This window comes from Dipteris shenzhenensis, chromosome 8 (genome assembly GCF_047967505.1).
Source record: "Dipteris shenzhenensis isolate YYH24624 ecotype China chromosome 8, Dip_SZ_1.0, whole genome shotgun sequence".
Lineage (NCBI taxonomy): Eukaryota > Viridiplantae > Streptophyta > Polypodiopsida > Gleicheniales > Dipteridaceae > Dipteris > Dipteris shenzhenensis.
Window position 1 is genome coordinate 24,422,622 of NC_141603.1, and position 12,879 is coordinate 24,435,500.

Genomic DNA, 12,879 nt, shown 5'->3' on the forward strand with positions numbered 1-12,879 from the left:
TGCACGTCCTTCATAAGGTCCTATGATGCGGGTAGTGACAATTATGAGTTTTTGGGTTTACGCTGCACTCTTACACCCACTCTTGTGTCAGCTTACCTCCACTTCCCACTGTACTTGTGCAACTTGCTTTTGGTGAGTCTCATTTTTGCTGCTATCTTTCCTTACTCAAGGGGACACGAGTGTCGCAAAGCAATAGATGGGACGAACAGAGAGGTGATTCTCACTCAGTATTTTTTGTCACGATTGTACTCGGCACCATGTCATTTCTTCATCACTAAGGGCATCTGTTTAGTCTCAATTCCCTTCTTACCAGCCAGCCATACAACTTCATTGCTTTCTTTTCCTCCATCTTTCATAGCATTGTGCACAAGCGCCAAGGTAACTGCACATGTGGCCCTCATCTCACTTACTTCTTGCATCAGTGGAGTGCAGCAAGGCCCTCCCCTTTGACACGTCTTCTTCCTTTTGTTCCAACCCCTCCCCCATCACATGCTCTCACTCCCCCATCTTCCTCTTATGCTCTCCATTCTACCTCTGCAGCGTCTACAGCCTCCCTCCCTCCACCTTCTACTCTCCATCCCTCCCCCTCCACCTCTCCTCTCCATTCCACCTCTGTGATCTCTTTTCCCTTTAGCTCTATAGTATCCACGGGGCTCTCGTTGTGTCTCTACAAGTGATTGATGTTTCAGACACCCTCTTGGTGGAATCAGGATCAGGGGGGCGACACCAGTTTTCACGGATATTCTCCATGTGGGGCCATCAAGCATCGCTTTTTCTATCTGGGGTACAGTTACCGATCCCATCGTCTCCTCCTCCGTCCATGATGGTTCTTCCGCTCCTATAGCATCCTTCGAGGACTAGCCAATTCCTTTTTCCTTGCCGCTCATCAAGCCCGTTGAGGTACTATCCGCATACAGGGCACTGCCTCCTGAGTCTTTGCCTCACATGGTGGGCTCAGTCACTCAGGGACCTCGTGGATTTGATCTTAATTTCAGATTGGGTCTAGATTTTTCTCTCACTACAGATTATATAGTGACCGTGCTGCCACTACCACTACACTTGCATCCCTTTCCACTTCACGATTCAGCGGGACGGTGAATGATAGTGGGGGGGAAAACTGTTGTGGATATTCATTAGATGTCAAAGGGGACCATCTGGCCAATCGACCACTAGGTCGACCATGACAAATTGCATGACAACCATGTCATCTAGGTGACAACCATGTCGGCCAAGTAACAACCATGTGACCAGTGACAACTATGACAAAACCATGTCACCCGTGGTGACAACTATGTCAAGTGACTACCAAAGCAATCATGTGACAACTTGGGCAGAGGCAGCTCCTTGCCAGCTAGGAGTCACAAGTGCCAAGAGGTGTAGGTGGACCAACGAGAACAACCAAGAGCTGCATATGGAGAAGTTAAGTCCACCCACTAGGAGTCAGAAGGCTAAGCGGGCGGTGCACATGGAGCAGTCGACCAACCGGGAGGTGCACATAGGGTAATTATGTTACCAACTGGGAGGAGGTTGGCGAGTCATAAGTGGTTGAATCCATCAAGAGTCGGAGTGGTGGAACGGCTAAGGTAGACAAAGACACCACCAATTAGGAGAACGGAAGAAGATTCTGAGCAAAAGGAGAAGGGACTCTCCACAAGGCAGCAACGGGGATGAAGGGGAGGGGAAGAAGGGGGTATGGGATGAGGGAGGAGAGGAGACTGGGAGGAAAGCTTGAGTCATGAGTACACCCCGTGGTGTCCTATTGGTGTATTTTCTTTGTTCATCGGCTCTTTTACACTATGCTTCCTTCCATCTCTGGTCACAACTCCAAGTCCTCTTCATTTTGTATGTCCCTCTTTTCATCCCCCTTCACTTGGTACAATGGACCTTGTGTCATGTGGTTTGAGTTCTGTTTCATTCATGTTGAAGGTTGGCTCTTGTGATTGTGCTCTGCTTTAGCGTCTTGCTCATTCACATAACTCTTGCACCCGTATCGTGCTCGCACCATCATCCCCTGCTCGTTCCATCATTGATACCATCGTCTAGCACTCACACCATTGGTGACAACATTGTCTCCTGCTCATTCCATGCTTTCATTGACATATCCTACTTGCTCCTCGCACCAGTAGCCTTAGGCCTCCGCTAGCACTTCCGGAAGTGGTAGGAACCCCCCAACCCCCCCCTTTAGACAGTATGAAAGAAAGTCCAAGAGCAAAGCTCAATGGAAAAGTACATCATGCAAGACATCAGAAAACAAAAGCCCTAATAAGGCAAAATTAAACTCCTGGAAGAGAGCTAAAGAAAATCCAAGGTTGAGGCTGAAAATGCCACCTCAACCCCGTGAGGGACTGTGAGAAGAACGGGGAGTCGCTCCAAGCCCTGACGAAGACAGTCTTCCTGTTAGAGGTTGCTTGTGAAGACCCCTACATACTCCCCCAAATGGCCACCAAGGGGTGTATCGCATGTGTCCAAATACTGACCAATGTATGTACAAGGTGGACCTGGGAACCATCCAGAGCCTTTGTGCTTCTAGATCTCCAAATATGACTCACTGATATGCTCGCCAAGATCTGCAGCTGGCAGTCCTTGTGGGGGAGTCTATGTGTTGGGACAACTTTGTGCCAGGGGTTGAACTGCCAAAATTAGATGTTTGTCCATGGGGCCGTGTTGGAGAAAGTGTGGCCCAACCCCTCATGGGCACATGGAGGGCTTATGAATCATGATGGTTCTTTTTAGATTACTATGGAAAGAGAGCATAAAAGGCCCATACAAGCTAATTACAGATGGACTTCAGGGATGAATAATCCCATATGCAGTATTGCAACTTGATGCAGCTTGTATATAAAGAAGTATTGAGACTTCACTAGAGCATTCCTCCCATGGTCTTTTGAGGCTCTGGGAGGTATACACGGCTATGGGACCAGGTATGGGACCCCTACGCTCCTCGTACTGACCTGTGGCACATGGCAGTTTTTGTGTGGCAGCTTCACATTGTTTAATTCAATGGTTTCAGCAATGCATAAGTGATAGAGCATAAATATCCTCTCAAATGTCCAATGAAATTCTGAAAATCGTTCCATTGACAAACAAGCTATGTAGAGAGTTTAAAGAAACGTTCCAGGTCCTTTCATTATGTGTAAGATAGACCAATTATTGAATGCCTTATTTAACTAAATGCATCAAAATCATCAGACCTAGCTTCCTCTTGTCCCTAACATCTCTCTTTTGAACCATCATTCCTTTATGGATATTTAAATGCTTTTATATAACATCTTTGTTGCTGGCCAATATTTCTCTCTCTCTTGGACATCATAGATAGCATAAACAGCATCATAGTCCCAGACTCTCCTGGTTGGCGTAAGAGCTCTCTTTACTCGGCAATCATAATCTACCTACAAATATTTAAGGGAGGAGTATACAAAACTTGCAAGATTAACCCACCCTGGTTCAAATCAAGCAGGTGGAAGCAGCAGTCAATCATTATCTAGAAGCAGGTTGTATTTCTAAGGCAATTGAGTCAGCCATTGCATCTCACCAATGGAACAAGGCTGTCCAAGTAATAGCTTCACAGAAATTCGAGGTTAGTTGAGAACCACTGGAATATATTGCCACGGAGGCATCTAAACTCTGCTGTGTTCATCTAGTTAGAAATCTAACTTGATTTTTGTGCATGTGAAAGGTTGTGAGACCTTACTATTGTAGATTGGCTCGGCATTTTGAGGAAACCAAGCGATTTTCAGAAGCTGAAAAATTGCTCATTGATGCACAGCAGCCAACGGAAGCTGTTAGCATGTACCTAAAGGCAAAAAAATGGGAAGTTGCCCAAAAGGTCATCCTAATTACAACAAATAGTCACAGTATTTTCATCAAATGGTTCTTGCAGAACTCAATTTCAGACTATAACATGTTCTCTTCAATTTACAGCTTGCTTCTGAATTATTGACGGTGGATGAGGCAGTATCGATATACCTGCAGCAAGCCAGGGAACTTGAGACTTTTGGACGTTTCAAAGATGCAGAAAGACTCTATGTTGAAGCTGGACAGCATGATCTTGCTATAAACATGTACAATAAAAAAGAGATGTTTGACAAAATGATTCAGTTAGTTGCAAAATTCAAGAAGGTAGTTTTCTCTTTTCAAGCCTTTTTCCTTAAACTTGTTTCAATACTAATAAAGTAAAGGATGTTGTTACTTTAAACTTTAACTTTGCAGGGGGAGTGCTAATGGAGTATGGTGTCCTAACCCTCAAGTGGCTTATTCTCTTCCACACAGGAACTCCTTAGGGACACACATATCCGTGTAGCTCAAGATCTTGAGCACAAAGGTTAATCCTCAAAACATTGACTGATACATTTTCCTTAGCTCTCTGAATTTAAATACTTCAAAACCATTATTTGATGAAACTCCTGTAGGCATGATTGTGAGGAATAATTCCTGTTCGTACAACTCCAAAATTTTACAGGAATTATGTTGTTTCTTTGGAGGGAGAGTTTAGTTTGATTATCTCGATGCAGGAATGTTGGAAGATGCAGAGCACCATTACTTGGAAGTGCAGGAATGGAAAAGTGCTGTAAAGGTTAGAAGTACATAGTCTAACTGAAAGATCAGTCTAACGAAAATAACAATTGTATCTGGCCCAAACCAACCGTGCGTCACTAAATATGAAATGGGTTGTCCAATATGTATTCATTTCCTTACGGTAATATATGTTTTCATCAAGTAGAGGGTGCTTGCTACTAATTTGATGTATTCATCAATTTCTGAGACGTGGTTAATGATTAGATAACACCCAATCGGCCTGCTTTTGCTGAACTAGCTTGTACCCTCTCCCTGGCTATGTGTGCTGAGCACTGGCATGATATGTCGTGCACTAATTCCCTTTCGAGATGCAAAATTACAAAATGGTAGGTTCTATACCACATGCCTCTTTAAATTGTCATATAAACCAATTACCTAGGACCTTTCCAAATTCTCTAGTGTATAATCTTACCAAGATACAAGGATGCCCAAAAGGAAAAGTAGTGGTGCTGAAGTAGCTCAGGTGATAGAATGAGTGCATGGGAAAGGAGAGTAGCAAGAGGGCTCAATGCAATATACAGCTTTCAAAACATAATGCAGGCAAGTTACATTCCAATTAGAATGTAGCAAGACCTTGGATGGGTCGGTGACAAAATTTCCTCAGAGAGGCCAACACAATGTGTATAAATATTAATAATTGATTGTTTTGATGCATTAGAAGGATTTGGTCAAGGACTTAGCTGTCGCGCTCTTTGATGATCTTGATTGTTTTGATGCACTAGAAGGATTTGGTCAAGGACTTCCCTATCAAGGTCTTTGATGATCGGATTGGAGACGAACAACGATGTTTACCAGTGTTGCTATATAGCGATGTTTACCAGTGTTACTATATAGTGACACTTACATAGCGACTGTTCTTTTCCAACGCTAATAGCGACGTAAATACCGAGCTTTGCGCATGTCAAAAAAAAACTTTTTAGTGTAAAAAAGGTTGGTATTTCAGTCGAAAAATGGCCTGTGCCTTGTAGTGGGAGCACAACGGTGAAGTTCATAGGTTGTTTTACCAATAGGGGGAATTACTCGGTAAGGGCCAATCCATTTGGCTAGAAACTTTTCGGCAACACCTTTTTTCTAGATCGGATAGTAAACCATAACTAGATCTTTTGGCGAAAAGGTAATCTGACGATGGCGATGATTATGGAGCAAGTGTTGGTGACTCGAAGGCTTTAAGGCTCCCATGCACATTTGACGGGATAATTCATTAATTATGCTTCTAGGGGTAAGAACATGGTTAGTGAATTAGTGGAATACCCAAAAGGTACTTTAATGATTAAATGCATGGGAAGGGGCTTAAACCTTAGCAAGTAGCTAATTATAGCAATGAGCCTTCTAGGGGTATGGGGGCATAAGTTTGCAAGCTATGAATGAATAGATTTGGTTTTGAGAAAGCTGCCCAAGCTGGGTGTTTAAAAACATAGAAGACGTGTGTGACATTCATGTGTTTGCCTAGGTAGTGATAGTATCTCGGGCGCTTGTAGGTTTCTTGTTTTTGAGTGATCAGGGTTTCTATGTAACTGAATCGTAACAAATGAGAACCTCACAATTGAGCAAAGACATAAAGAGGATAATGAGGACAAAGGGAATGTGGGTGTTGTACAAAGACGGAAGCATCATTATCTAGGATAGGACCCCTCCTCTCCGCTCGCTAAATATGGGTATGCTGCCTATGGGACCATGTGTGCTTTGTCACTTGCTCTTTGGAACGGGGACGGGACTTTTTGGTTCTTTCTAGGCAATTTTGTTGAGATTTTATAAGAAAAGATCTCATTGTGCACATTTGAGACACACCAAAGCCTAGAGAGGGGGCTATTCATTGTACATGGGACTACTTTGTGGAATTTGGAAGGCCTTTGACTAGTATCATAAGCTTGCCTCATTGCATGATCCAAGGTTTGGATATAGGACACACTGTTATATGGGTAGTCGTGGATTTATACGAGAGAATTACAAGTAGGTGCACACCACATAAGGGCTCTCAAAGGAGGTGAGCAATACCATGGGGGTGAAGTTGGGATGCCCCCACTCTCTTTGGCCATTACATATATTAATTTGCATCTTTTGTACATATTAGGTGGTTGATGGATTGATTCTAGCACAGACTATCAAGCCGACCTATCTTGCGATATGGTTTTGATGATGTGTCGTTGATCTCAAGCACAGGAGAGAAATAACATATGCACTTGATAGTTTTGCAAGCCATGGAATTTTTCCCTTGAAAACATCAATCGACTTTCTAAGATGTCCTGCCTTTGTAAGAGTGAAGTCCTAGACAAGTACGTTCACTTCATCAAGAGTAAGTGTACTACACTTTGTGTAGTTTTGCTCCTTTTCCTTGACCTTCCTTGTACCCCACTGATCATTTCCAATATATATTTTCTTTTGAAGGCATCTTCATGGTTTGCTTTATATGAATATACGATGATAGACAATATATTGTCACCATTTTCTAAGCTTTCGTTAAGCCATGCGTCCTGGTTATAGGCGTTGATCTTTATGAAGATCCAAGGGTTTGAAACGTGCTTTCCAAAAAAGCAAAACTTTTATGAGCTCTCCTTAAGCCACATGTACAATTTTAGGCCCTTGATTTTAGATTGATCTAAAGGACTAAAACACTCCTTCCAAATTTGACCCAAAAGCATACTTTTTTATTCATTCTTTCCGCAAATCTGTTATATATAGGAGGGAGATAATTGCATGTTTTCTTTCTTGCCATCACTTGATTGCGTAATTGTTGGACAGAGCTCACGACCTTGCTACTGAAACTCCAATTGGATAATAGTGAGGATTCAGGTCCAATTTATTTATTTTTTTCCAAAAAGAGACTTCTATTAAGTATTAAAGAAAACCGTTAGAGCAAGCTCCATACGGGATACACCATGCAATGCATGAAAAGCTCAAGAGCCAAAAAGAAAGAATTGGGGCTGATAGTGCCATCTCAATCCAATAGAGACCTCCGAGAAAAAGGGAGAACCCTTCCAAACTTGAAGAAAAACAGTCCTTTTAGAAGAGGCTGCCCATGAAGGGCCCTGCATGCTAGCCCAAATGGCTATCAAAGTGTGAACCGTGTCAGTCCAAATACCTGTGAACACCTGTGAAGGGTGTATCTGGGTGCCATCCAAGGCCTCTGTACATCTGTCTCTCCAAATGTGCCAAGATGAAATGCTAGCCAAGATCTCCCAAGAGGTGTCCACTGAAGCATGAGAAGCCCTGAAGGGAGTAAGTGGTACATCCTGAAGAGAGCATAGCTCTATCACCTGCCGGCGGACCGAGAGTGCCCAAGAAGAAGGCTCACCCTCATAAAAGACCTGGGGCCCAGTAAGGGATAACCAAGCGACCGAGCCCCAAGTCATGAAGAAAGGGGAAGTATGAAAAATGCTGAGTATCCTCGCAACCCCTTTCCAAATAGTCCTCGCCTGACTGCAGTCCCAAAGGCAATGTCGCACTGACTCCTCTGCAGAATGACAGTGAGGGCAAGTGGGATCAGCCCCAAAACGTGATCTCCACAGGTTCATTGCAATCCCTCCATGAATAGAAAGCCAAAAGAAAAGAGTGATCTTTCTATTTCTGAGGGATTTCCAGAGCCTCCTCCAAAAATTCATACGCAAATCTGGAGGGAACCCAACCCCTACTGTTCAGCTGAAATCTCCTGGCATTACTAACCATGAAACGAAAAAAGGGAATTCCCCTCTCTCGGTGACCATGATCTATCCACTCCCACTCTCCTGGGTCCCACTGCGAGCACCTGATAGGTGCACCTCCATACAACCACAACCTCCAACATCCCAAGGCCAAAGCAGAGGGTGGGGGTCTAAGTACCACTCCAAGCCCGCTCCATGGTCCACAAAACCAGCAATCCTGACAGCTGAAAGGCAACCTCTAGAAGAATATCATCCGTGGATCTAGAGAGTATACCTCCATCCCCAACGTCAAAGACCAGTGCATCTTCTCCGAGACCTCAAAGAGCGATCACCTGTAGAGGAACTGCTGTCCTCGAAAAAGCTCCCATCCAAGTGGTGAAAGTAATAGGCAACTCAACTGCCCATTCCACCGGGATGGCTGCATCTATCTGTTGAACCCTGCGTGCTACCCCTCTGAGGTGACTCACGGACTGCAGTCTCTGATCCTCAGGTAGCCTGATAAATGCCTTCCAAGTACCTACTGTGTAGGCGGGGCCTCTCTCCCATCTAGACCATTGCATGTAATGGGAAGTGCCCAGTGGTCTGCCATGCTCATCAAGTATACTATCATTCCAAATGACCGGCTGCCTATCAATCTCTTCTAGGGTAGAGGGCGGAACCCTTCGAAGAGTGTTCTTGAAGCTCCCCCAAGCTTTCAGGATGGCAGACATGAGAGGAGAGGCAAGAGATCTGAGAGGGGCTGAAGTAAAGATCCACCTTGGGCTGTCCACCCAATCATCTCCCAAGGTTGGTGTGCAAGCCTGAATGCGTCCAAAAAAGAAATCCTTCCAAGGTTCCTGCCCAGGCATGAGTCCCCTCACCACCACGTTACAAAGCAATGCCCTGCACTGCAAGTCCGGGTCAATGATGTTAGGCCCCCTTCAGATGTAGGGAGAATAATGGTCTCCCAGGCCACCCTCGCTGCAACATCTGCTATGCCATCAAGTCCACTCCATAAAAAATTCATGACTGGCCTAGTGAGCTGAGTGATGCAATCCCTAGACCGGCACCAGCAAGAATACACAAACCAGGCGGTGGCCAAAAGAACCTGGTTCACTACCACAACTCTAGAGGCAAGGTCGAGTTGGGCTGAGCTCCAAAAAAGTAGCTTTTTCCTTATACTTTCTAGTACTGGGACAAACTGCTTTGTTGGAGAGATGCCCAACCCTACCTGGCATCCTAGATATCTGACAGGAACACCCCTCTGAATCCAGGAAAAGCCAATGTCAACTCCCCAGTCTGGAGTTTCCTCATCACTGATCGAAAAGCCGAAGGATTTATGCCAGTTAATGTGTGCCCCTGCAGCTGAGCAAAAAATATTCAAGGCTATCCGGAAAGAATCAAGTGACTGCAAAGAGGCCTCAATAAAAATAGCAGTGTCATCAGCCAACAACTCACAGTCAAGAAGCTCTTGCTCCTGTCTCAAGGGCAATCTCAACCCAAAAAGCTCAGCCTGAGATCTAAGGAAGATACTCATAGCTTCTGCCACAAAAAGAAAGAGGAAGGGGGCTAAAGGGCATCCCTGACGAACTGATATGGAAATCTGAAATCTGTCACCCCTTACCCCTCCAATCAAAACCTGGCTGTGAGCTGATCTATAAAGGGAGGCCACCCCTCTAAATCAAGCATGTGAAAAACCAAAACGTAGAAGAGTGCCCTCAAGAAAGCCCCAATCTACTCTGTCATAGGGGTTCTCAAAGTCCAGGAATAGAACTGCCAGCCTCTGTCCGCTCTGCATAGCCCACTCAGTGGCTTCCCAAAAGGAAAAGATATTGTCAAATATGCTCCTGCCATGCACAAAGCCTGTCTGAGTATCATGGATGAGATCTGGAAGAAGGGGCTGCAATCGGATGCTGATCGCCTTGGCAAGGATTTTGTATAAAGTGCCCAATAGAGTGATGGGTCTCCAATGGGATACAAAATTCCTGTTGCCACCTTTCGGGATAAGGTGTATGAGTCCCTGGTCAGTGAGTCAGGCATCTCACCTGAGTGCCCTGCAGGGCTGAAGTAATAGGATCACCTATCATATCCCAAAAGGCTATAAAGAAAGAAGGAGTAATACCATCGGAACCAGGGCATTTTCCCTTATGAAGGGCGGAGAGGGCAGACTTGAATTCTGTGTTGGTAAAGCCCGCATCAAGTAAGCATATCATCTCTGGTGAGACCAACACAGGTAAACTTTGCCAAACTTCCTCTCTAGCCACATCTCTGGCCTGTGTGTCAGGATCTGCGGAAAGGAGGGAGGCATAGAAAGCTGTCGCTAAGTGCAAGACAGTATTCGGATGAGACTGCAAAACGCCGTCAGAGTCAATAAGCTGCCTGACACTCTCTCTACTATGTCTGGGACCAAGTGTAGAGAAAAAGTGTTTATTGACTCTCCCTCCCATATGTATTCAAAATGACTCCCGTGCATGGAAGGCATACTTTGCTCTCTGATCAAGCAATGTCTGCAAGTGAGCCCTTGCCGCAGTAAGGCGCTCCTGTATCCAAGCATGTGATGGTCGTCTCTGCTCCTCCCTCTGTAAGGCTGCCAACTGTCGGCGGATACCAACCTCCCGCTTGAGTACCTCACCTCGCCAAGCACTAGCAACAGAGTGATAAAAGTCGCTGATACTGGCAAGTGCTGTGGCCACATGACGAAAAGGCTGCCTACTGCAACCTAGCTCAATCAAATGACTTTTACCAATCCAAAAAGGATGCCCAGGATGAGCCCAAGATTATTATCCTCTACCAAGGTAGCTACAAGAGTACCCTCCTTGATGTGTTGGGATATCTACTCCACATCTCTTTAAGTTTTTTATTTTAGGCTATGGACCTTCTAGCTTCAAGATACTTTTCCCTTGCTAGGGCACGCAAGAGGTAATCAATCTCCACTAGAATATCTTATTTTCAGGTATATATCTTTGACTCGTCATGGACGAACAAAAGGGTTAACCAAATCTTGTTTGGAGTTTATCAAGAATTTGCTCTTGGTCTAAAAGAATTGCTCCCACCGCAAGAGAAGGCAAGAAAAGGCAAGAATTGCTCCCACCGCAAGAAAATCTCCCCCCTCCCTCTTGCTTTTCTCTTCAGCTCCTACGTCTACCTTCCTCCCTCTTCCCCTAGCTCGTGCTACTGCCTTTCCTAGCCATACAGTCCGTACACAAGCTAGATGAGCCGTACAAGTAGGTCGCGCCCTAGGGCCGTACAACCATGCCTCCTTCTGTCGTACCTTCTGGACTACATTCCAACTAGGCAGGCCATACACACAGGGTGGGATAACTGCCTACCACCAAGACGTACAATCAAGCCATCTAGTTGCTCTACACTCACTTCTCACTCTTTCCTACTTCTCTTACCTTCCCTCAGTTCTTATTCCTCTCTCTCTCTCTCTCTCTCTCGAGTTCTTGATGTCCCATGGGCCCATTTTGGCCTCTAGTGGACAATAATACACTTTCTTTCTTTCTTTCTTTCTCTCTCTCTCTCTCTCTCCCCTTCACCCTCCACAGCGGAAGCAGTCCTGGTAGATAATCTGCGCTTGAGAGATTTAGTTATGCAATGCATGGAGACTTGCAGACATCAGGGCGCTGCGATTCAGTCTCTCACAGCACAGATACACACACTGACTGCTCAGCTATCGATAGTTGAGAGTCATAGATCTGATCAGGACTCCCATATTCGCCAGCTTCATACCAGAGATATTGATCGGGACATCCAGTTACGGACACATGCTGAGCGCATAGTGCAGCTGGAGGCACGCATTCAGGAGCATGTTGTGGCATGCGATGATCGCCTCCAGCAGCTGCATGTAGCTCCTCCAACTAGTGCAGCAGTTGAGGAGAGGCTGGCCACACTACAGACAGAGGTACAGAAGACCTCAGAGTGGGTGGACGTTGTGCGTAGAGCCCCACAGACCCAGCAGACCACAGTCTCTGAGACTATTGCCGAGAGTCAGCGGCGAGCTCAGAAGGCCCTCAACATCTGCATCCGCGGAGTTGAGCGATCAGATACGAGATCAGCCATGGATCAGGCGACAGATTTCATATCTGGGACACTTGGAGTTCAAGATCATGGCATAGTAGCTGCATATTGAGTGGGCCGGGATCCAGCACAGCACGAGCCACTTATCATCAGATTCAGAGATGCTGAGGCCCGTCTCGCAGTATTACGGAGGAGATCCAGATTGAGGGACCATCCACAGATTCACATGGATGAGGACCTTACAGCTCTTCAGTGGGAGGAGCATAGACGTCTCATTGCACAGAGGGATGTTGCCCGTCGTGAGGGCAAGTGGGCCGTGATCAGAGAGGGCAGACTTTTGATAGGAGCTATGCGATCTAGACCGAGCCCACGGTTGACGACACGAGGCCTATGGGACACGTAGCCTGCCAGATAGCTTGAGTTTCGCAGTTTGGAACTGTAATGGTTCCCTCACAGCTCAGCCTGGCAACTTACGAGAGGCCTTTTTTGATCAAGACATCGTCTTCTTTACAGAGACCCATGAGAGCCCAGAGAGAGGCTTGCCACACGTGACAGGGTATGCCTGGGAGTCTGTCTTTCGACAGCAGATTAGACGATCAGGAGGAGTCAGAGGATCTGGCGGTGTGGCAGTTCTTTACAGAGAGCATCTCAGATCGATATTCACAGT

The 12,879-nt window shown here is 45.7% G+C and overlaps 1 protein-coding gene across 1 annotated transcript in view; it reads left to right on the forward strand.

Moving 5' to 3' along the window:
- LOC147899315 (intraflagellar transport protein 172-like) overlaps positions 1 to 12,879 on the forward strand; it is a 440,631-nt gene that overhangs the window by 244,111 nt on the left and 183,641 nt on the right. The window contains exons 25-29 of the mRNA XM_087377692.1: positions 3,458 to 3,577; positions 3,677 to 3,826; positions 3,922 to 4,119; positions 4,270 to 4,321; positions 4,512 to 4,573. Coding sequence (XP_087233818.1) covers positions 3,458 to 3,577; positions 3,677 to 3,826; positions 3,922 to 4,119; positions 4,270 to 4,321; positions 4,512 to 4,573 — 582 coding nt within the window. The remainder of the gene's footprint in view (positions 1 to 3,457; positions 3,578 to 3,676; positions 3,827 to 3,921; positions 4,120 to 4,269; positions 4,322 to 4,511; positions 4,574 to 12,879) is intronic.